At 44.7% G+C, this 23,189-nt stretch overlaps 1 protein-coding gene across 5 annotated transcripts in view; it reads left to right on the top strand.

Annotated features, from left to right (window-relative positions):
• Positions 1 to 23,189, top strand: part of LOC311503481 (uncharacterized protein) — a 119,763-nt gene extending 96,574 nt beyond the window's left edge. For 4 of the 5 annotated variants that reach the window (XM_084566213.1, XM_084566212.1, XM_084566214.1 and 1 more), the window contains 10 exons: positions 8,022 to 9,238; positions 10,390 to 10,641; positions 13,507 to 13,696; positions 13,774 to 13,836; positions 14,874 to 15,184; positions 16,488 to 16,544; positions 19,070 to 19,151; positions 19,315 to 19,427; positions 22,508 to 22,700; positions 22,892 to 23,189. In XM_084566213.1, coding sequence (XP_084422339.1) covers positions 8,022 to 9,238; positions 10,390 to 10,641; positions 13,507 to 13,696; positions 13,774 to 13,836; positions 14,874 to 15,184; positions 16,488 to 16,544; positions 19,070 to 19,151; positions 19,315 to 19,427; positions 22,508 to 22,700; positions 22,892 to 22,899 — 2,486 coding nt within the window. In that variant the 3' untranslated portion in view covers positions 22,900 to 23,189. The remainder of the gene's footprint in view (positions 1 to 8,021; positions 9,239 to 10,389; positions 10,642 to 13,506; positions 13,697 to 13,773; positions 13,837 to 14,873; positions 15,185 to 16,487; positions 16,545 to 19,069; positions 19,152 to 19,314; positions 19,428 to 22,507; positions 22,701 to 22,891) is intronic. The other variant, XM_084566211.1, reaches the window with a different exon arrangement.

Raw genomic sequence — 23,189 nt, 5'->3', positions numbered from 1 at the left:
GAACGCTTATCCAATCAGGTTTAGCTTTCTGGTCCGTGCTTGCAAATGGCTCGGGGTGAGGGATAGTTGCAGAGGCAGACTGAAAAGAGGAGTGTCAGACAGCGAGAGAGACGGAGAGTAAAAAGAGAAAGAATGAAAAGCTGAGGGAAGTCGACAGCAACGGAGCAGCCCACTCCCTCCCTCCCTCCCCCCCTCCCCCCCGCCGTGGGCTACTTGTCATTCCATGATGGTAGTATATGTCTGGTTGTGTTGGTCGAGCACAGAGTGCCAATTTTAAGCTACAGGTTTCCCACAGACTGTGTGTGGAGTGAGTGAATAGAATAATTGAGTAGTGTGGGAATACTTGGAACAACAGGTACGTCTTCATCGTATTTTTTTTTCATTTGTGGACACAGTCCTCGGCCGTCCTCGTGTGCAGCTGAGCGTGTCCCTTCATGTCCGTGCACATGTGTGGTGCAGCACAATGAGCTTGCAACAGGAGATCGTGTAGTAGCCGAGTTTCCAGCTGACTCTTGGATTCGGGGTCGGGATAACGCGGCTCATTATGACCGATGGAGGCTCCGTCTTTGTCCGTCCTGCTCCCACTCCTCCCTTCATTTTCTGTTTGTCTAGACTGCTGTCTCGTTCTTGCTGCTCTATCTTCTGTGGTCCTATTACTCCGAACGCTCATTACATTCCCTGTGATAGACAGAGCCAAGATGGCTGAAAGCAGGTCACGGTCACGTCGGATGATGACTGAGCCAAAACAGGGTCACTGAATCTCTCCTGAGTTTATCTGCCTCAGACTTTTTCTCTCCTCTTCATCTCTTTGTCTCTTTTCTTTTACTCTCTGCTGGGTTGTTTCCGCCGCCCATGACAAAGCTGAGTGTGGCAGATGCTGCCAACCCTGCCACTGTAGAATTAAAGGGGCAGCGATCTTCTTCTTCTTCTTCTCCTCTGCCCTCCCCCTGAAGTCCAAACAGAATCATGGCAGAGTCATGTGGCTGCAGGCCATGTGTTGTAGTTACGCATCTGTTTGCTTTCGTACCAAGGTCATGGAGATGTCCGTGCAGCTCGCGTGTGAAAACAATCTTACATCCTCACGGGGTTAAAGATAAAAGACAAAACAAAACCACAAAAATGATACAATTCGAATGGGTCGTATGGGCAGTGATGCAGTGAAAGCAATGCACGACGCTGTGCTGTGTGAGCAGCAACATACTCCAACCTGGTCTTAGCTCCAGCTCTCTAGAGGGGTTATGTTGAATGATGATAAACAAAGGAAGAAGAAAAGAAAAACATCATCACGCATGGTGGGAGTGACGCAGATGAATATGCATGACAAGATGCAAAGTAGAAGGTGTAGGATTTGATTAACCCTGCCTGGATGGATGAAGAGAAAGAGTTAACTTCATTCAAGCACTAAACAGATCTCGTGCTGAATATGTGTGCAGCATTCCAGGAACTACTTTTATGGAGAATGTTAGTTTGCTAAATGCTAAACCATTATCCACTCTACTGACCACTGTTTAAATAGCCAAGAACTTCATGTAGTGCAAAGCAGCAACTAGTAAAGAACTTAGATGAGACTTCTTTAACTTACTGACCGTGATGGAGGCTGTAGAAATATTAGTGTGATGAACCCTTGAACGTCGTATCCTTCCACCTGATTTGTAGCAGCCATTGTAGCAGCGTGCTGGTTCTGGTAGGCTACCGTCAACCCTCAGAGATCATTAACCTATCACATGACAAGGATGCACATTTTGAAAGACAGCCAGCCCGTATAGTTGTATCCTGTCCGATATTAGAATAACGTCGTATCGTGTCAAAGTCCCGTCTCATCTCCTTGACATTTGGCTTGACCTCTGGACGGTCGCGGGGGAAAGAGGCGGGGTCCACCCTGGACAGGTCTCCAGTCTATCACAGGGCTAACACAGAGAGACACTCACTCCTACGGCCAATTTAGAATCACCAATGAACCTAACCAGCATGTCTTTGGACGGTGAGAGGAAGCTGAAGGCCCCGGCTGGCCAAGGGATTAGAACCCAGAACCTTCTTGCTGATTAGTTTTATCTCGTTTCATCTTAGTTACAGAAAAAAAAGACATCTTTGTCAACTAAACTGGCTAGAAGCATGTTATTGCCAGTTGTCATCAGGGTCATCATTGCCAGTGTGTTGACGACCTGTGGGTATACCAGGTCTACAGCCTAGTTACACCCAGCAATCTTTCTCCAGAACCCTGTAATTGTGTCGTAGCTGAGCTGACAGCCCAACACTTCAGATAGGATAATAAATCACAAAGTCCACTCTCCACGCCGCCACCACTTCACGCCACTTAAAAGTGTGCCGTGCGTTTGATGTGCTACCAAAGTGATGGAGTGTCTGAACAGCGTTGTCAAGGCTGACGAACAGGGAGCTTTTTTGTTTTTTTCTGTTTTTTTTTTGTGTGTGTCGTGTTGTGGAGCAAAGAGTGACAGCGTTTTAATGAGACGCCGTCTGTAAAAGCTGATTTACATAATCCACTCGAGGAGCCAAATGAGGGCCTTAGAAATGAGTCCTGAATAGTTTATTACAACAGAATCAGAATTTCACTGAACTGCTTCTTTGCTTTGGATGCTTCATGAAAGTTTGAGTTTAATGACCCGTTTTAATGGCTCCTACCTAAAGACGTCGAACTGTGTGCGAAAGGTTATTCAGGAAGTTTGAAGAGATGAGATTTTCCTAAAAAGAGGCGGCATATGCATTAATATTAAATGTTCTAGATTACAATTGTTTTGTATTTTTTAACCTTTCTCTTAATTAGGAGTCAGCTCAAAGAGGAGCTTTTACAGGACGGTATGTTTAACAGACCTAAATGAGCTGTAAGTGTTATCAGTATGCTAATGAAACCTTCAAATGGCCTCATTGCAGCCGAATGCTCATTGTTGTCTGTTGTTCTGAGCAACAAGAACAGCAACATTATCATGATAACTGACATCGTTATGCAACCTTTGCTTATTCCTTTCGCTGTTATTTTATTTTTCATCAGGTTTGCTCTTGCAGGTGTTCCGAGTCTGACTTGGCGTATCTGCTTTGAGAATAAACCTTTTGATTCCACTCATGTAACCAAAGCCCACTCAAAGACGATTGGTGAAAACTGCAACGGAAACAAAACCAAAAATAGAAGATTGGGCGTAATCAACCGGGATTGCCAATCGGTCTGATTTCAACTTACCTGCCCTCTAGAGAGTAATTTTCTCACAATAAATACATCACAACAAATAATAGATTGAGCTGGCATAACATTATGACCACTGACAGGAGAGGTAAATAACATTGACCATCTTGTGACAGTTCAGTGTTCTGCTGGGAAACGTTTGGACCTGGCATTCATTGGTGTGGATGTTACTTAGACATGTAGCACCCACCTAGACCAGACCAGGCACCCCCACCCCATAGCAATGACACTCCTTGATGGCAGCAGCCATCCCCAGCAGGATGCAGCCACAAAAACGCTTCAGGAACAACTAAAAAAAAACATGAAGAACAGCACAAGGTGTTGACCTGGCCTCCAAATTCACTAGATCCCAAACTGATCAAGTATCTGTGGGATGATCCACAGAGGCCCCCCCCCACTAACAACATTGTGTTGCCAGACACCACAGGACACCCTCAGAAGGCCCATGTCCATTCTCTGATGAATCACCACAAAGGAGACCTACACAATATTAGGAAGGTGGTCATAATTTTATTCAGTTTATTAACTTAAAGCGTTAAATTTATATCATTTTTGTGTTACATCAAGTGCTCTATTGTTTCTGACTGACATCATTCGTGACCTCCACTCTGCCGGGAAATGCCCCCACCCAATCACCCCCATCACCCACCCTCGAGGCACCGCCCGTGTCCATGATTAATGCTTCCAATCACAGACTCTATCAATAATTCATGGCCGATGAATCTCCCGTGAATGATCTCATGAACGCAGACATGTCGCACAACAGAAATCATTAGAAAACGAACCGCTGCAACGCTGCAAACAATGAACAATGTGCACAAATGAATCACGGTTTCTTCTTTGAATCAGATCAATGAGAAGATGTGCGATAAACAGGATACAGGCGGGTGACTCAGCTGATGACAGCTTCAGCCACTACGAGAGTTACTAAGAGTTCTCATGTTCCTGCACCCTATCAACACCTGTGTCTGCGGTCATAGTCATTTTATCTGCGTGTGTTTGTGTTGTGATGACAACAGCGACTGCGACTGATGAGGTTGTTAATGGCAGGGTCAGCAGAGATGGTAAAGTAGAAAGAAGAGGAGTGTGATAGTGAGTAGGCTGGGTGTCGCCTCCTGCTGCTTCCTTAAACAAAGCCATTTCCACCGGGCTTTCCACAGCTGTGACACGTATCAGGTTTCAGCCGTGTTTAGAGTGAAAACTGAAGGCTTCGTGTGTTTGATTGCTCTTCTTTTTTTCTTTTGTGGTCACTCGCGGTACGTTCTGTGAGCTAATCTCGTCAATTTGCCATCCCCTTTATCTTGTTCCCTCCTTTCCTTCCTCCGATTTCTTCTCGTCCCTTTCTTGAAACTGAGGTTAACATAAAAACAGATAAGAAAGGGAATTTTTCCTAATCGGTTTGTCTGTTTTTCATCTTCATTAGTCGTTGTTCACGCTCTCCTTCTGTCCTCCCACTCACCTCTAAATCTACTAATCAATATTTCCCACTCGCGTTCTCAGGAGGCTTGGACTGCCTTCGCCGTCTTTGTCTCTGAACTGAACTCCTGTTATGAAAATAAGGGTGATAACGATTTAATACCAGGGCTCGAGTCCCACGTTTGTGTTGGCAAGCACTTTTTAGAAACCCCCCTTGCTCACAGATACCTATTAATACCCTTACACTGCACGTCCAAGAAAGTGCTGGATCATTACCTTGAGTCCACAATCTAATTAGTTTGTTATCTCGAGACGCCAGAGATCATTTTCTCAAAATAACGCATCGATTTATCTTGTTATCTTGAGAAAAGAAAAGCCGGATTCCTTGAGATAACGAGATAAATTATCACGGGGGCGAGACTTTAGTTTTATTGAGATCACAGGATAATTATAGTGAACTCCAACGCGGGGGTCTGGCTCATGTCGTCACGTTTGATTTTAGCCTTCGAGATCGCTGGCCTGTGATTTCCCTGTCTTGCTGAAACTGATAGGGCTGTTTGAGGTGACCCTGAACCCTCCCTTCGGTATGCTGCTATACTCCTAGGCTGCTGGGGGGATGTCCCATGATGCACCGAGCACCTATCCTCTAATTTCTTCTCTCTCGCTAATCATGCATTCGTGTGCTATTACTACTACTGACAACACACGTACAGTTTGGTAATTTCATTATTTCCTCCTTCGTCCCGGCTCCGGTCACTGATATGATCGAGCCACACCCCCGAATCAAATGACGACAAGGCGATTACACAGGTGGCCAAATGAGTCTTTAATCCTGCTGAGAAGGTCTAAAATCACAGAGCCCATTTACCATAATTAGGGGATAACGACATGACATTTTAATCATGAATTGCTCATTGAATGCAGGTGTGCTCTGCCTAATGGCCACCTGTGGTTGAAATTCAATACCAGTAAGTGTCATGTGCACAAATATAATGTTATTGTTCACACCGGCATAACTGGTTCTCTTCATCGGGGCTGTGAGAACGACTGTGGCCTTTTATATTAGACAACAATAGCAGAAGGTTTCTAAAGCACTTCATGCTGCATAGATATAACATTAATAAAGGTTTAGACCACATGGTTTGCTTACTTTTCTAATTCTTTGCTTCACAATTACTACTTCAAGTTCAATTTACTCAAAAGCTCTAATCCGTTGTTCATCCTCGGCCCTAGAACGGTCTTTCCCTCACTTGAAAGCACATGTGTACTCTTCGCATCCCGATGGGCGTGAGGCTTGTCAGGGTTTCTTTGTGACCTACCGTTCTGTTTGATGGATTGTGAAGGTTTCGTGGGACAGGCCGCTTCTATGCTCCCCAGGATCTGGAGGACAGAACTGAAGGTGTCGTGTCGTACTCGTTTAAGAAACGTGGACATCAGAGCGTCCGGCTCCTAAACTGGGACAGAGTCAGCAGCTCTGTCTGTGTTCAGTGTTATGTCATCATCACCTGAGGTCAGATGATGCACAGATTGTACTTTAGTGAGTCAGAAATATTCCAGTTTACTACGTTTTCCTGTTTCCTTGAAGTGATCATTATTTTCTATTGAACCCTAAGGCAAAACTGAAATATCAAATAAATACATTAAATATGCGAATAGATTTTTATCAAACGCACTAAAACACCATGGATTACTTTCATTAGCTAAACTCCATATTTCACTTCATCTTGCTTTCATGAAATGATCATTTTAAATATCTTTTAACAATATTTAATTGAGGGCTGTCTTTATTTCCTTTTGGTTTTGTATTGATTTTGAAATTGATCATTTTCTGGAACATTTTCTTGGACATACCATAGCATAGGTTAGCACAACATAGCATAGCACAGCATATCATGACATACTGTAGCATAGCTTAGCATGTCATAGCATACTGTCACACAAGTTAGCATAACATAGTATAGCACAGCATAATTTAGCATAGCATAGCATATTGTAGCATAATTTAGTATATCATGCCATAACATGGCGTGGCATACCATACCATAACTTAGCATAGCGCAGCATAGCATAGCATGGTATGGTATGGCATACAGTAGCAAAACTTAGCACAGCATAGCATACTGTCACATAAGTTAGCATGACATAGTATAGCATAGCATAACATAGTGTAGCATATTGTACCATAACTTAGCATAGCATAGCATAGCATAGCATAGCATGGTATGGTATGATTACTGTAGCATAGCATAGCATAGCATAGCATAGCATGGTATGGTATGGCTTACTGTAGCATAACTTAGCATAGCATAGCATAGCATAGCATACTGTTGCATAAGTTAGCATAACATAGTGTAGCATACTGTACCACAACTTAGCATAGCGCAGCATAGCATAGCATGGTATGGTATGACATACTGTAGCATAACTTAGCATAGCGTACTGTAGCATAATTTAGCATATTATGGCATAGCATAGCATAACATTGTATATCATAGCATAACATGGCGTAGCATACTGTACCATAACTTAGCATAGCGATGCATAGCATAGCGTGGTGTGGTGTGGCATACTGTAGCATAACTTGGCATAGCATAGCATGCTGTAGCATAACCTAGGATAGTATAGTATATCGGCCTTTCTTTATTCCTAAAAACCTACAGTCAGTTTCAATGTGTGAAGCATGAAAACATCCAATCAGAGCAGGAGGGTGAAGACACCAGAGGAAGATTTAGAAAGCAACAGCGAAAAGGGACAAGAAACGACAAACAGACAAACACAAAAAGCATTTTACACAATGACCTACAGCACCTCCCTGAGGGCAGACGGGTCGGCTGTAATACCTGCCCTACAGATTACACATTGGTTCATGTGCTACAGTGATTGAGTCGGTTCAGTGAGTGTGTCACTGTGGAGTAAATTGTCTCACTTGGTGTAAATGATGCTGTGGGGGACAGACAGCACATGGAGATCAGTTTAAAGTGACTGATATGAATGAGCGTTTTCTGTGTGGGCTGTGAAATCAAAGAGAGGAGACTTCTTCTTCTTTACTCTTATTTATTTTTATTCTTATATAATACAGTTACACACTATACATGGGCCATCAGTAATATTTTGTGTTGTACGGGATTGTTTTGTTGCATCTGTCAGTGGTGCAGAAAACATAGTGAAGCAACATTTTGCTGGTGTGCAAAACCTCCACAGTGTTGGACGAGGTGTGGAGACCCCCTTTAATGCTTCTGCACCAATGGGCTTGTTCAGTCGTAATCCATGTATGGGCCACCTTTAGTGTCTGTGAGTTTTGGAGGCATTGAGTCGATGTTTTTGAGGGAAACCTTCTACTTTCATTAGCTATTTTGTCCACCTGGGACTGGAATTAAAAAACCTTTCTTTTCTGTCTTTCTCTTTTCAGTAAAATCAGAAAAGATGGAGCAGGCAGAGGAGAAGAAGGAGGAGAAGAAACTTGAAGACACCCCAAAGAAGGTGGACCTGTTTGACCCTCTGGACAAAGCCGAGCAGAAGGGCGTGAAAGTCGAATTCACGAGCAGCGAGACTCCGGCCAAGGTGGAGAAAGACACAGAGAAGGACAAGGAGAAAGAAAAAGACAAGGAGCCGGAGAAGGTTAAGGAGGAGGTGAAAGGGTCAGACATAATGAAGGAGCCAGAGAAACAGGTGGAAAAGGTGGAGGAAAAAAAGGTGGAGACAGAAAAGGTTAAAGAGAAGGAGACAGAAAAAGCAGAGTCAGTGCAGAAGATGGAAGAGAAAGAAGATAAAATGCACAAGGCAGAAGAATCACCAGATAAACTGGAAAAGGCAGCGAAAGAGGACAAGATGGAGAAAGTGGAGAAGGTGGAGGTGACAGACAAAGTAGAGAAAGCAGCAGAGAATGTGGAGAAGGTGGACAAAAATGAGAAACCCAAAGTGGAAGAAAAAGCTGAGAACAAACCCGCCGAGAAGACGGAGAAGGTAGAGATGAAGGATGACAAAGAGCAGCTCATAGCTCAAGTGGAAAAGGTCCCAGAGCAGCAGCCGACACCCGTCAAGACTGATACGAGTCACGACATGCAGGAGAAGAAGGCTGAGGCGGAGACAAAGGTGACGGCAGTGCTGGAAGACACCAAAAACGAAAAGGGCGACACGGAGACGAAGGTGACGGCAGCGCAGGAAGACACCAAGAAAGAAAAGGAAAACACGGAGACGAAGGTGACGGTCACGCTGGAAGACACCAAGAAAGAAAAGGACGACGCGGAGATGAAGGTGACGGCAGCGCAGGAAGACACCAAGAAAGAAAAGGACGACGACGCAGAGGCGAAGGTGACGGCAGCGCAGGAAGACACCAAGAAAGAAAAGGACGACGACGCAGAGAAGGCCAAAGAGGTGGAAAAAGAGGACAAGGCCGCAAAATCGCCTGAGAAGGCCGCAGAGAAACCGGCGCCGAAGGTCGGCAAGGAGGAGAAGCAGGAGAAGACGCCGGCGGAAAAAAAGGCAGCGGAGAAGAAAGACGACAAGAAGGACAAGGCCGCCAAACCAGACGCCGGAGAGAAGGCCAAGAAACCTGCAAAGCCTGCAGCTAACGGAGGCAGCGCGACGCCGAGCAAAGAGCTGGCAAGTGCGGAAAAGAAGACTAAGGTAGGATTTACTGGAAGGTATGAGACAGGTTTCTGCTGTTTGTAGTGTTAGACGGGGGGAAGCACGTGATTGGTTGATGCGTCAATGGAGCAACAGAAAGAAGTTGAAGCCAGCTCAGCTTTAGCGTGGTGACATATCTCTGGCTGCCGTTGAAAATGTGTCCTAGCTTTTATCTCTCTCTGGTAGTGTGGACGAGCCATAGCAAAGTTCATCAGCAGGTCAGATGTCATAACGTTTCCTCATTTATCAAATAAACGAGTCAGTAGACGTTTATGTAAATGTAAACAGTCTACAGTTGGAAGACTTTACAGACTAGTCTTAGAGGTGACCGTTGAAGACTCTGTCAGCGTCTCAAAAACACAGAAGGTCACTTTTGTTCGTTCGTTCCGAAAGTTTCGAGCTAGGTCGAGGCTAGCAGCTCCTTAGCACGTCCTCTCCCGGGCCGCTCTATTCACGGAACGTACGGAGACAAATCTGATATCAAGCCTAATTTCTAACTCTTGGAAAGATGGCAAACTTGTAATTTTACATTTCATATCCCTTAAACTAATGGTATCTGAAAAAGTGCACCTTGTACAGCAAAGGCTTGCACAAGAATACTGATAGAAACAACAGCCTTTTTGTGCAAAATGGGACTCAAACTTTCTTGGGGATAGGTCATACTATACTATACTCTGGGTAAGGTGCTAAAGGGCAACTGTGGTTCAGTAGGTAGGGTGGATTGTCCATGAACCAAAGAGTTAGCGGCCATGGCACATGGACCAGATGCTGATGCAAGACACTGAACCCAAGTTGCTCCCAATGTGTGAACGAGTGGGTAGATGTGTTGCCTACTTACCTTTGATAAAGGATCAAGATAGGGGAAAGCAATGCTTCTGCCATTGCTTTGTTCATGCTGACTGTACATATTTATATCCATACATACACAAAGCAACCCTCCCATACCTATTTAAGGTCACCATACCCTTAAATACCCTATATTCACATTCAAACATCAGTTCCATCTATTATTTTTATTATTATTTTTACTCCATGTTTGATTCAGTTGCTTCTCAACCCTGCCGCCATTATCGTTCATTTTCCTTATTTTTCTTTTCCCCCTTTTTCTTTGCTATCCTTCCTCATTTTTGGTCCCTCCATCCGTCCCTCAGCCGGCAGTCGGGGCGTCCAGACTGAGCGCCGCCGCCAAAACGCGGCCGAGCTCTGCCGGTGGCTCGGCCGCCGCCCCCATTAAGCGCCCCACACCTTCCTCCTTCTCCACCACCACCACCACCCACACCCCAGACAAAAAAAACACCACAGCCAAGGCACCATCCACAACAGCTGCTGGGCCCAAGCGGCCGTCCACCACCTCTACCAGCCGCCCCTCATCCTCCACCACTGCGCGTGACGTTAAACCCAAGGTAAGTGTCAACCATCGAGACGTCCGTCAGAGGAGGCTGAATGTTACACGAGGCGAGCCAGCTGCATTGAACTGATGTAATGCATCGTGATGGATCCTTTCCAACGGCACGCTCCGAGCTCTCATCTCAGAAAAATCAGAAATCAGAAGGTCATATTAAATTACATCAAACTGTAGGTGCACTTTAAAAAGAGCATGCATGATGGCTTTGACTCTGTTTAGAGTGGTTTAAAGGTTAAAACACTGTTAAATGTTCACATTTTCTACAACAAAATATGTATTTCCCTCTGGCTCAGGGAATTTGGCCATCTGGTCTCGGCCTCTTAGCACGCACAGGGTGCATTATTAAAACGCTGCGATGAGTCAAAGGGCACAGCTTTAGGGTTGGCAAGAGTGAAAACTGCACATAATGAAAAACAAAAGCTGTTTTACTCCAAGAATGTTAACGCATTGATGGAACCAGAGACACTGCGACGTGCCTTTTCCTTTAATGAGATAAAGTTGGGCTGGTAATCAGGGTTGTCTGGACGATACCTTAAATAAATCGCATTAACCAGGGGGATGTGGGCCTATCTGATGCTGTGAGGACTGTTCATGTACTCTCTAACTAGCCTTTGGACCCCTGGCTTGGGTCTATAAGGGCACAAAGTGTGATATACTGAAAGTATGAAAGGGTTTTGCAAAGAATACATAGGACGTAATGGTGTTATTGCACCAAACACTGAAGTTTGTGCACTTAGTGTGAGTTTAGAAGAAGCTTAGTGTTTATCCATCTTCCGGCATGACATTTACAAACCTTCAGTTTTAAATGATAACTTCAGTTTTCCTCTTATTAAGATGCCGTCAGGTACCTAGTTGTAAATATTGCGATGATCCATCAAGGTTATGTTGGTGCAGAATAAACACCGGTGAAAGGAATGTAAATGTGTTTCGATTCAATCTTAGTTCTTGGCCTTGGGGGTGGTATCTGAAAGAACAGTCTCATAACCAAGTACATTAAGTGGGTGTTAGGAGTTATGAACTTTCTGTTGTGACACATGAAGTGCTTTCAGACCTGGAGGAACTGAGGACCGAGGATGATCGTAGTTCCTCTTAGTTCCTCTTAGCCTTCCTTTAGCTCTTACCCTGGGGAGGGATAGATAGATCCTTTATTAACCCAAGCTGGGAAATTTCAGTGTTGCAGCGGCAATGTACAGGCTCTCAGCATGTCATACATTATCTATAGAGAAATATATAGACCAATCAGCCACAACATTATGACCACAGACAGGAGAAGTGAATAATGTCGACTATCTTGTGACAGTTCAATGTTCTGCTGGGAAACTTTTGGACCTGGCATTCATTGCTGTGGATGTTACTTAGACATGTAGCACCCACCTAGACCAGACCAGGCACCCCCACCCCATAGCAATGACACTCCTTGATGGCAGCAGCCATCCCCAGCAGGATGCAGCCACAAAAACACTTTAGGAACAACTAAAAAAAAAAAACATGAAGAACAGCACAAGGTGTTGACCTGGCCTCCAAATTCACTTGATCCCAAACTGATCAAGTATCTGTGGGATGATCCACAGAGGACCCTCCCCTCAAAGGCCCCCACCAGACACCACAGGACACCCTCAGAAGGCCCATGTCCATTCTCTGATGAATCACCACAAGGGAGACCTGCACAATATTAGGAATATGTCATAATGTCATGGCTGATCTGTGTATATTCTTAAAAGTCTAAACCCTGGGTAGGGAGTGTCCTGTACATGACAGGAACTTGAAGTATGTGCTGATTGGGCCAACACATAAATGCAACGCTAAAATACCATATAACCAACTGTTATCCCATAAGTCGGATTGAAACAAGGGGAAATAGACTCTGTGTGGATTTATTGAATCTACTGCACCCGCGATGATGTATGAGGTGCAGAAGTAATGTTGCTAAACCGACATTTGGTTGGCTTTTACGACGTAGTATATTCCTACTGGCAGTGTGAATGCAAACAGGTTTGTTCAGCAGACGTCCTCAGACAGTTACTGTAAATGTTTGGTCTAAAACCGTCTATGATGTTCCTCTTTAGCTGCCGTTGCTCCTGTTGCCACTGAACTTTTTTATAATGCTTTCTAAAGAGAACATCTCTAAAGTTTAAATTTTAAATCTAGATCGATCCAGTACTTTTACTAACTTGACGTAATGCTTTGATTGATTTGTTAGAAATGAACTCTGAGTGATCTTTGAAGTCTTCATGCACAGAAACAGTTATATATTACAGCATCAGCTTAAATTACATATTTTATGTACAATATATTGTCTGCAGCACTAGCATGTGTCTGTAAATCAGTGTCATATTACCGGTGGCTTCAGGACGAATCGGTAAAACTGGGCGTTATTGTCCCATGACACATCTCCCTGCGCCCCTGTGCCCTCAGAAGACCTTCCCTCACCCTCTTTCGGTGGCCTCCTTAAATGCAACCAGTGTGACACAACAACCACTGAATTAACAGCCTTTATTTAGCTCCCCAGCGCCCCAGGGGATGAGGGGTGACTCAGTTCAGCGTGTCCAGTCAGTCTGTTACTGGACGGCTCGGCTGGATGTGGAGCAGGGCATCATCTTGTGGGTTACGGAGGGGAGGGGTGGGGTGGGGGAGATACGCTGCCGAATAAAAAATGTGCAGTCACAGTTGAGGGCCGTGGGCTCAATCTTTAAAACATTGGGGCCAAAACGGTAAAATGTTTGACCTGGATTCCTCAGGGACGACAGTTTGAAATAACGACGGCAGCAGTCGTATTGTGTCCCAGTTTATAGTTGATTCATTTCCCTGCTGCCTTCACTCATCACTCTCTCCTCTCTCTTGATTTTTCTCCCCCTTCTCATAGACCACCACGGAGAAGCGCCCCCTGGTGCCAAAGGCCAGCACCGCCACCTCGAATCAAACGGGCTCCGCCACCGCCGCTGCCACCAAAAACGGAACCGCCACCGGTGCGGCGGCCAGTAGAACCACCACGTCGGCGCGCACAGCCGCATCCACCCGCACGACCGCCGCTGCCACAGCCAGAAAGCCTCTGGGTGTGTTCAGAGTTTTTAGTCTGCTCATCATTTGGATGTTTTTTCACTCATTCATTCACTGACGATCTGTGTTTCAGCCTCTAAGACGGACAGCAAACCAGGAGAGGAGAAGAAGCCCAGCACTCTGAGGACTTCTACAGGTATTACATTATTAAATCACAGTTTCTTTACTGATTAGATGAAAGTTTAACACTCCAGTGGGTATGAGGCTGTTCCTTTATAAATCTACTGCGTCCTCTGGAGGGTAGCGGGGGCTCTGGAGCCTATCCCAGCTGTCCATTCTCTGATGAGCAACCACAAGGGAGACCTGCACAATGTTAGGAAGGTGGTCATAATCATATGGCTGATCATCTCTTCCTCTCTTCTTCTTCTTCTCTGTAATCCGTTCCTCAGTTTCCTCCACACGTCTCTCTCTTTCTACACAGTTACAGCTTTGCCTCCTCTTGTTGACAGATTAGTTTACATTTTGGCAACGGGGAGAGCTGTCAGCAGGAGTGTGACAACGCACCGTCCCACCGCCGCGCAACAATGGCGCTGGGGCTCGGCGAGAGAGCGGCTTAATAGCTGAAAGGCTGCGGGGAGTTTAAAAACCTTCGCCGCGGCAGCAGCCTGTGGATTACTCTCTCCCCTCGCTGTTGACAGGAGTTTGAGGCTCTTGCTGATGCAGCCCCGGGTTGTCTAATCCGCCCGGGTTCATACAAAAAGTCAAATTACTCTTTGGAAACGTGGAGGGGAAGAGGGTGGAGGGGGGCTTTCCTCAATTAAACATGTCTTAACGGGAGCTGGAGATATTCGAAAAAGGCTCTCGGGGAGGATTGACAGCAGGACACGTGGCTCAGCATGCCTCAGCACTTTAGAGAAAGAGCTGACATACCGTACGGCAGAGTGTGTGCGAGCTGACGGATTTTAACTGGTGCAATCATCGCCTCAGTGCCTCAGTGCCGCGTGGCTTAGGAAGTAAAGAATGATAAAACTTCTCCTCTCACACAGGAGGAGAGTTTAATATAGGCTGCGGTCAAAATGAAGACTCCTTTCACCATCTTAAAGGATGCATGGGTCTTTATTTTGTATTAAAATAATAATTGTTTGCTGACATAATCCATGCAAGCAAAGAGCTAACCAGAATCAAAATTATTTAAAAATCCTATAAAGCTGATTAATGCCTCTCTCCCTGCAGCCGACTCCACCAAGCCCAAGACCACCACCACTACCGCCACCCGCAGCACTACTTCCTCCACGGCTGCCTCTCGCACTCGAACCACGGCAGCCAAGGCGGCCGCACCATCCTCCGCCCCTGGCGCAGCTCCAGAGAAGAAGCCCCCGGTGCCCCGAGTTCCCCGGCCCTCCTCCTCAGCCTCAGCTACCACGGCAACCGCCGCCTCGAGGACCACGTCTCGCCCCGGCACGGCACCGGCCCCCGACATCCGCAACGCTCGCTCCAAGATCGGCTCCACCGACAACATGAAGCACCAGCCTGGAGGAGGGAAGGTAGGTCCCACCGTGGCTCGGGCTGCTTCTGAACTAACAGGAAATGTTCTCTTCCTACGTTTATTTCTCTTCAAAATCTTCTCTTGAAGGATCAGCCTCTTCATATAAACCAGCCATAAACCTGAGAACGTAAAACACAACTTTGTCTCATTCATTTCACAAACCTTTTTGGTGGGTTTTTGGTTTCACCGTTTATGGCTGTGTTCTTTTACTTTGTTTCATCAGTCAAACTTTCCATTATTTTATTGTCTCTTACACTTCGCATGTTCATTCATTGCACACATCCTCCAAACTAGAAAAGCTGCTGCTGAAACTTTAGAATCACCTTTAGAACCTTTTCAGACCCATGTTTTAGTCCTTTTAAATCCACATTTTAGCCCCTTTTAAAACCACATTTTAGTTCTTTTAAATCCACGTTTTAGTCCTTTTTAGACCTATATTTTGGTCCTTTTATAAATCCATGATTTAGTTCTTTTGAACCCATGTTTTAGTACTTTTAAACCCACGCTTCAGTCCCTTTTAGACCCACGGTTCAGTCCTTTATAAACCCATGTTTCAGTCCCTTTTAAACCCATGGTTTAGTCCCTTTTAGAGCCACATTTAAATGCTTTTTAGACCTATGTTTCTGTCCTTTTAAAGCCGCGTTTTAGTCCTTTTTAGACCTATACTTTGGTTCTTTATAAATCCATGTTTTAGTACTTTTAAACCCACACTTCAGTCTTTTTTAGACCCACAGTTCAGTCATTTATAAACCCGTTTCAGTCCCTTTTAAACACGTTTTAGTCCTTTTAAACCCACATTTCAGTCCTTTTTAGACCCTGTTTTCAGTTCTTTCAAGCCCATGTTTCAGTCCTTTTAAACTTATGTTTTAGTCCTTTCTAGACCCATGCTTTAGTCCTTTTTAGACCCATGTTTTAGTCCCTTTTAAACACGTTTTGGTCCTTTTAAACCCACATTTCAGTCCTTTTAGGCCCAGTTAAACCCAGGTTTCAGTCCCTCTCTCCCAGTATGTTATTTCTTATTTTCCTCCTCTGTATTTCTTCTGTTTTTACCTCCATCTCCTACTTTAATATTTAACATCTCTGACCTTACATCTTCCTGCTCGTCTACCATTTCTTTTCTACCCTTGCTATTAATACTCTCATATTTTTTCATCTGTATCCTTATGCCCTATTCTTCTTTATCACACTTTGCATCCCACACCCTCATAATAACCCCTCGCCCTTCCTCCTGCACTGCCTCCTCTCCTCTTGTGTTGTCATGAGTTGCTGTCGTTGACCCCGGGGTGGGCTTGTCTCCCCAGGTGTCATCTGCCTCTCAGAACAGGGGCGTCACCTCCAAAGAAACCAGCCAGGGCAAAGTGAGTTCCCTCTCCATCCTCCCCTTCATCACCACACACACTCATCTTTTCTGTTGATGTGTTTTCCTTTGTTCTTTCCTTCATCTTTTTTTTTTATATATATATAAACTGAACAACTGATGGTACAAAGCCAGGCTGGAAAGTACCTGCACCCTTTTCACACAGTATGGTCACATTTAACGTTACCACTCGTGTTCTATTACAGGTGTCGCTCAGAATTAATTAATATCTCCATAAATGTCTCAGTAATTAATATTTGTTTCACAAGGTAGGTTGTTCTCGTTGATAATTAACATCCACAAAGCCGTGAAGATAATTAACCTTGAGTTAAGGTTGCAGAGGCTCTTGGAAGCTGATTTGGGATTTACTCCCGAGTCGAGGGGGTTTTACCTTGAGCTATGACAAATAACTTTTTTAAAGTAATGAAAGCTGACACAGTAATCATCCCCCTCCATCCCAGCCTGGTTACACTTCATGGAGAAGAGATTTCATCTGCAGTCGTTAAGGATCCCGGCTGGATCTGCTATTTTTATTATATTAAGTCTTTATTTACCAAGGCTGTTGTTACCCAAAGACCACACAAGTAAAAACAACACCACACAGATAATTGCATGCGAATACATTGAAAATGTATGATTCAGTTAAGTTATGTGTTTACTGAAAGCATACAATTTGTCACCATGGATTTTTCGGATGCAGCTTTAGCATAACAACAGGAATATGTTAGTTTTTTTGTGCATGAAGAAAATCGCCTGGAAGAAAACATGAATGCGTTCAGTCTTATTTAGACTGAGGTACACGTGCCCTACAGCCCCTTGTAGGGCACGTGTACCTAACTTAAATTTGGACTTTTTATTTTCACATATTTTCAGCGTAAAATACATTTTTAATCTCTATAACAACAACAGGGTTGAAAACTGTTCGGATCAGATTTACAAAATGGATTACAAGACTATTTTTTCTTACTGCCCTCTGAGGGCTTGTGTACCTATACCTATACTATATTAATACATATAAAATGTGTGGTCCTGTAAATATCCCTCATAAATATGCTTCTATTAAGGCAATGAAAGTGTTTTAAATTAGTATTTCCTAACTGTACGAGCTTAAAATAATCATCTTAGACTCACGCGGACACGTATTTGTACCTGATTGGTTTATAATAACACTGCTTCAGACACAACAGACACGGTTTACCGGTGGGAAGCTTCATGTTTTTGTCCCTGTACTAGCAGCTTGTGGTGGGCGGCCATTTTCCTCTGTCTGTGTCTTGTTGTAGAATAAAAACAAAAACCTGTATTTTTAACACTAATCTGGATGTGAAATGTGTGTCCAGCAGCCTAATCCAGATCATGTCTGTGTTTAACTCTAGTCTGCTAACGACCCATTCTCTGAGAGTCCACTGTATTTTACTGTATTCATTAAAAATAGGTAAAAACATCTGAAAACCTTCCAGTCCCTGCATATTTCAGCCACCTTTCAAACTATTCAAAGCAAGTTTTCTTTAAATATTGGTCGTAGGACCTTGCACCCTCCTTCTGTCCTTTCCTTTCTAACCCTACCTGTAATGCTGACTTCTTCTCCCCTACACTTCCTTTTGTTCTTCCTTTTCTCTTCCTTTCTTCTCTTCTTCTTCCTTTCAATCCCTTTCTTTTCAATTCTTCTACTGTCATCTCCCTCCCTCCCTTCCTCTCCCATTTCTCTGCTCTCCTCTCCCTTCCCTCTTGCTGCTATGCTGTGTCCATATAGGTTCAGATAGTCTCCAAAAAGCTGGACTTCAGCCACGTCTCCTCACGCTTGGGCTCCAAGGACAATATGAAGCATGTTCCTGGTGGAGGGAATGTAAGTACCGAGCTCATAGGCTCTGGACCGCTAGACAAGCAATCTGACCTCATGAAGTGGCTAGAAATGAACAGCGGAGCAGCGATGAGGCATTGATTTCTTAATCGGACCTGGAATTGTAAACCAGTTCGCGAAGAGGAAGTAGAACATGTTAAAACCAAACCAAAACTTCAAAACCAAACTCCAAACTGAGATAGTGGACAGCAGGCTAGCAAGCTGAATCTAGCAGCTCTTTCCCCGCTTTATGCTTCACCCTTGCTTCCTTTAAACTCCTCCTGTGTTGTCCCGCCCTGCAACTAACTTACTTACCAAACCCCAGTCGGACAAACCTCTGATTGGCTCTGTCTTTGTTGACGGTCGTCTGCTGCTATGAGGGAGGACAGAGTCATCCTCACACACGGGTCATTCGGGATTTCTGATCCCGTCCTGTCCCGTTGCTGCCGTCATGCTTTCAGCGCAAAAGTATTTCACTATGATAAAATGCACTGTTCTTGACAACCGGCATTTTGTAATCGCCACAACACAGAGGACGCCGCAAGCTGTTTTGTCTTCTGGATATCACCGTTTAACCCGGTGGCATGAAATTCCAGAAGGATCCTTACACATGTACTTTTGTCTGCCTCGGTCTGGCGTTTTCACAGAAATAAAGTTTTGAATGAGCGTTTTTTTGTGACATTCAACAGGTGCAGATTCTCAGCAAGAAGGTTGATCTGAGTAAGGTGACGTCAAAGTGTGGCTCCAAGGACAACATCAAGCACAAGCCTGGTGAGAAATCTTGATATGCCCCTACTGTATAAACCTGTATCCATTGACCTTTATTAGTTTCGTTAGAGTAGCCAGACAGACAGCATCTTATTCTTTTGGGAAATGGTTGAACATGAGAAACACAACTAAAGGAGGACGTGATGATGTGCTGTGTGTGCTGCAGGCGGCGGCGTCGTCAAGATCGAGTCCCACAAAATGAACTTTAGGGAAAAGGCCCAGTCCAAAGTGGGCTCCATGGACAACGTGAGCCATTTGCCCGGCGGAGGAAACGTCAAGGTAAGATTACCAGGCACAGTCGGTTACTCACTGTGTAATCTGTTGAAACTGAAACTAACGCCTGCTTAACTTTGGTTTTTCGCCTCGGCCCGTCTTCGTGAAGCTGTGTCCGGGTTCACAGTCTAACAGATGAACCACATAGCCGTTACGGAGCACGATCTAAGGTTCTGGAGAGTCGCGTCTAAAGTTTGGTGATAGTGACACCTGCTGGAGCGAGTGTGTTACGATGCAGCCGTGTTTGTTGTCACTTCCACAATATGTTATTACCACACTACTTTTACTACTCTAACTACTTCTATTACAGTATGTTTTGACACAAAGCACACAGAAGAATATATATATACGGAAGATATGCATGTAGAATTTACAAGAGGAAATCTTTATTTGGTCCCTCCTGTTCGCAGTTAGTTTTCTACAAACCAAGCCCTGAAAACTTTGATATAGTATTTTTTCTGTAACGTTAAGCAGTCATGGCTAAATGAGCTAGCGATACATTTAAAACAATACTATAAAGACTCCTAATCTGCTTCATCAGGACTGTGCCGGTGTTGTTTAATCAGATTAGACCCATGGCCGCTACACAGCTCATTGCCTTTCTGTCTAAGCTCTGCCCACTTTAAGGAAACAGAGGATAGGATAGAATAGGACAGAATAAGTTGTTAGGACAAATGATCATCACTGACCTCGACTGCTTCAGGTTGCTCAGCACACACTGACGTCACTGCTGGGTTTGGTTACATGGATTTTTAGGGACATCAGATTTGAAAACTGCTTTCAGATACTACTGGAGGAGCTACCTGCAGGAGCTTGAAAATGGTTCTTACTATGGCTTCGAACTTCCTTGACCTGTCAGTTCACCATCTTTAATGTGCTGCATTCAAACATGGATGAAAACTAGACAAAATCATCCTGGTGTGATCAGTTCCTTCATTCTCTGCATGTCAGTATCTAAAAAAAAACGTGTGACAGGAGCGTTTGTGTATGAGGAAGGATTCATGCTCGTCTCGTTCCACCACTGTTTTTTTATTTATTTTTTTCATTACGACATCTCAAAGATGTTGGTGGCTTCAAGCTGCAGTCACAGATAATGCCGACCGCCCGTCATCAGCCATGTGCAGCCGCCCGACAAACTCCACACCTTCCTCCTGACCTTTTGTGCTTCTGGATTCTCTCCTGCAAGGCACAGCACATCTGAACCAAGTCCAAGACATTTAGAGATAAGGAACTCAGAGAAAGCCGCCGTGATGGCAGTAGTAGCTATGAGTAAAGTCCTCCTCGTTTAATGCAAACATCTGGGGGTGGTTGTGGATTTTAAAAATACAAAAAAATGCCGCGTCATTCTATGAAATAACGGGCTAATTTATCATAACATAATGATGTCACCTGTCCCCTCAGCCTATGGCAGCCCATCTGTGTTTCATGACCACTGCATGATCACATCATTCACTCACATCTTCATCCACAGCTCTGCACGCCCAGTCATCGTGATGATTGCTAAGAATAGGATTCACACAATAAAAACCTTCTTTTTTTATTTTTTTTTATTTCTTAACAAGTGAAGTCTATTTTTAAAAAATGATTTGCAGAGCTTTTGTCAGATTAAATAAACACCGTGTCTCACGCCCCGCCTCATGCTGTGTCACTGTCAAACATCTCCCACTGGTGGGTGTTCATGTATTTACAGCAGCAGTACTGTTATACACAGAGTATTGTGTCTTCTCCAAAAACAGACATTCATTATCATCGTACACACAAATTATAGTTCACATCATTCCGGCTCAGTTCCACATCCACATCCTGCTCCAGATACTCACTAGAGAGGGACACACAGTGTTTAACATGCTATAGAGTAGTACCACAGAATTGCATGAGTAGTAACAGCAAAGAAATTAGAGGACAGGAGCTCATGCCAAAGAAAAGAAATTAGAGGACAGGAGCTTGGTGCCACAGAAAAGAAATTAGAGGACAGGAGTTCGGTGCCAAAGTACAGAAATTAGAGGGCAGGAGCTCATGCCAAAGAAAAGAAATTAGAGGACATGAGCTCGGTGCCACAGAAAAGAAATTAGAGGACAGGAGCTCGGTGCCACAGAAAAGAAATTAGAGGACAGGAGCTCATGCCACAGAAAAGAAATAAGAGGACAGGAGCTCATGCCAAAGAAGAGAAGTTAGAGGACAGGAGCTCGGTGCCACAGAAAAGAAATTAGAGGACAGGAACTCGGTGCCACAGAAAAGAAATTAGAGGACAGGAGCTCATGCCACAGAAAAGAAATTAGAGGACAGGAGCTCGGTGCCACAGAAAAGAAATTAGAGAATAGGAGCTCTGCCATAAAAAAGAAATTAGAGGACAGGAGCTCGGTGCCACAGTAAAGAAATTAGAGGACAGGAGTTCGGTGCCACAGAAAAGAAATTTGAGGACAGGAGCTCATGCCACAGAAAAGAAATTAGAGGACAGGAGCTCATGCCAAAGAAAAGAAATTAGAGGACAGGAGTTCAGTGCCAAAGAAAAGAAATTAGAGGACAGGAGCTCGGTGCGTTTTGTGAAATGACAAAGTCTTTAAAAAATGAAAGAATTAGTGGCCTGCTTTTGCACAGGCCAACTGGTCATGAACTCATGAGTGAAACCTGGTATCTATATGAAGGGACTACAAGACATGAGGCGTGCAAAACTAGAAATTTACTAATCCACAGGGTCGTATTGAATTCGGAGGTAGAGTAGTAGCATTCAAGCTTTTATCGAATGTGTTTGCGGGTTCGTGTTCCACATTTTGCACTTTACATCTGCTTTTTTATACGATGTGCTCGGCTTTAAAATTTGTTTTCTGTCACTGCATTCATTAGGGCATGTTCGGTTATGTACTTAAGTTGTTTTTGTTTATTGTTTTTTATAATTCCATGTCTCTTCATCTTAGCCTGGCTCCAGATTTTTATTATAAAATTATAAAATGTTCTAATCGCAGATTATCTGCCTGAATGAGTTTTAAATCTGAGGGGTACGTCTCAGCCAACCTGATCTAGATCTGGAGCCAGGTTCTTCCATCCCCACCCCCACCGATTGACGCGCCCTGCTATGTGTTTCTTAGGCTGAGGGGGCCCAGGAGGCAACAGAGGGGAGTGAGATTCCCCTGAGTGGCAGCCCGGCCCCAGCCCCAGGCTCCGAGCCGGGGCAGGCTGGGAGCCCCGCTGCCCAGGAGAATGGGCTGAAGGATGGGGCTCCCTGTGATAGTGAGGGCCTCCGGGAGCCCCAGGCTCTGGACTCGCGCATCCCAGAGACAAGTAAGTGTGTGTGAGTGTGTGTGGCGTTTGACAGGAGCAGTCAAGGATGCCCAGCCATCAGGAACATCTTTAAACGTTTTTGTTTTCTCTCCTCAGCTGAAATCACAGTGACTTTGTGACTGCATCGTGTTTGTGCTGTATTCATCAGAGCCCCTCATCACACCACCGCTTTCTGACTTCTTATCTTGCAGGCATCTAATTCTTCTATCCCTCTGCCCCCCTCATCTCAACTTCCCCCCTCGACATCAACCTCCTCCCTCCCCCTCCCTCCCCACCTTCTCTTGTCTGATTTATTTTTTTCTCCCCCTCTACCTTCCTCCCCTCTCTCCCCCCCGAACCTTTCTGCTGCAGATTGAGTCTTTCAAGCTCAACTTCCGCGAGAATGCTCGCTCTCGTACGGACCACGGCGCCGACATCGTCACCTGGCCGGCCCCCCGGGACGACGACAACAGACCCCACCCACACGGCTCCTCGTTCTCTCTACACCAA

Source organism: Chelon labrosus, assembly GCF_963514085.1.
Source record: "Chelon labrosus genome assembly, chromosome: 18".
Lineage (NCBI taxonomy): Eukaryota > Metazoa > Chordata > Actinopteri > Mugiliformes > Mugilidae > Chelon > Chelon labrosus.
Note: the sequence above shows the minus strand (reverse complement) of the source record. Positions and strands in the feature narration are given on the sequence as shown.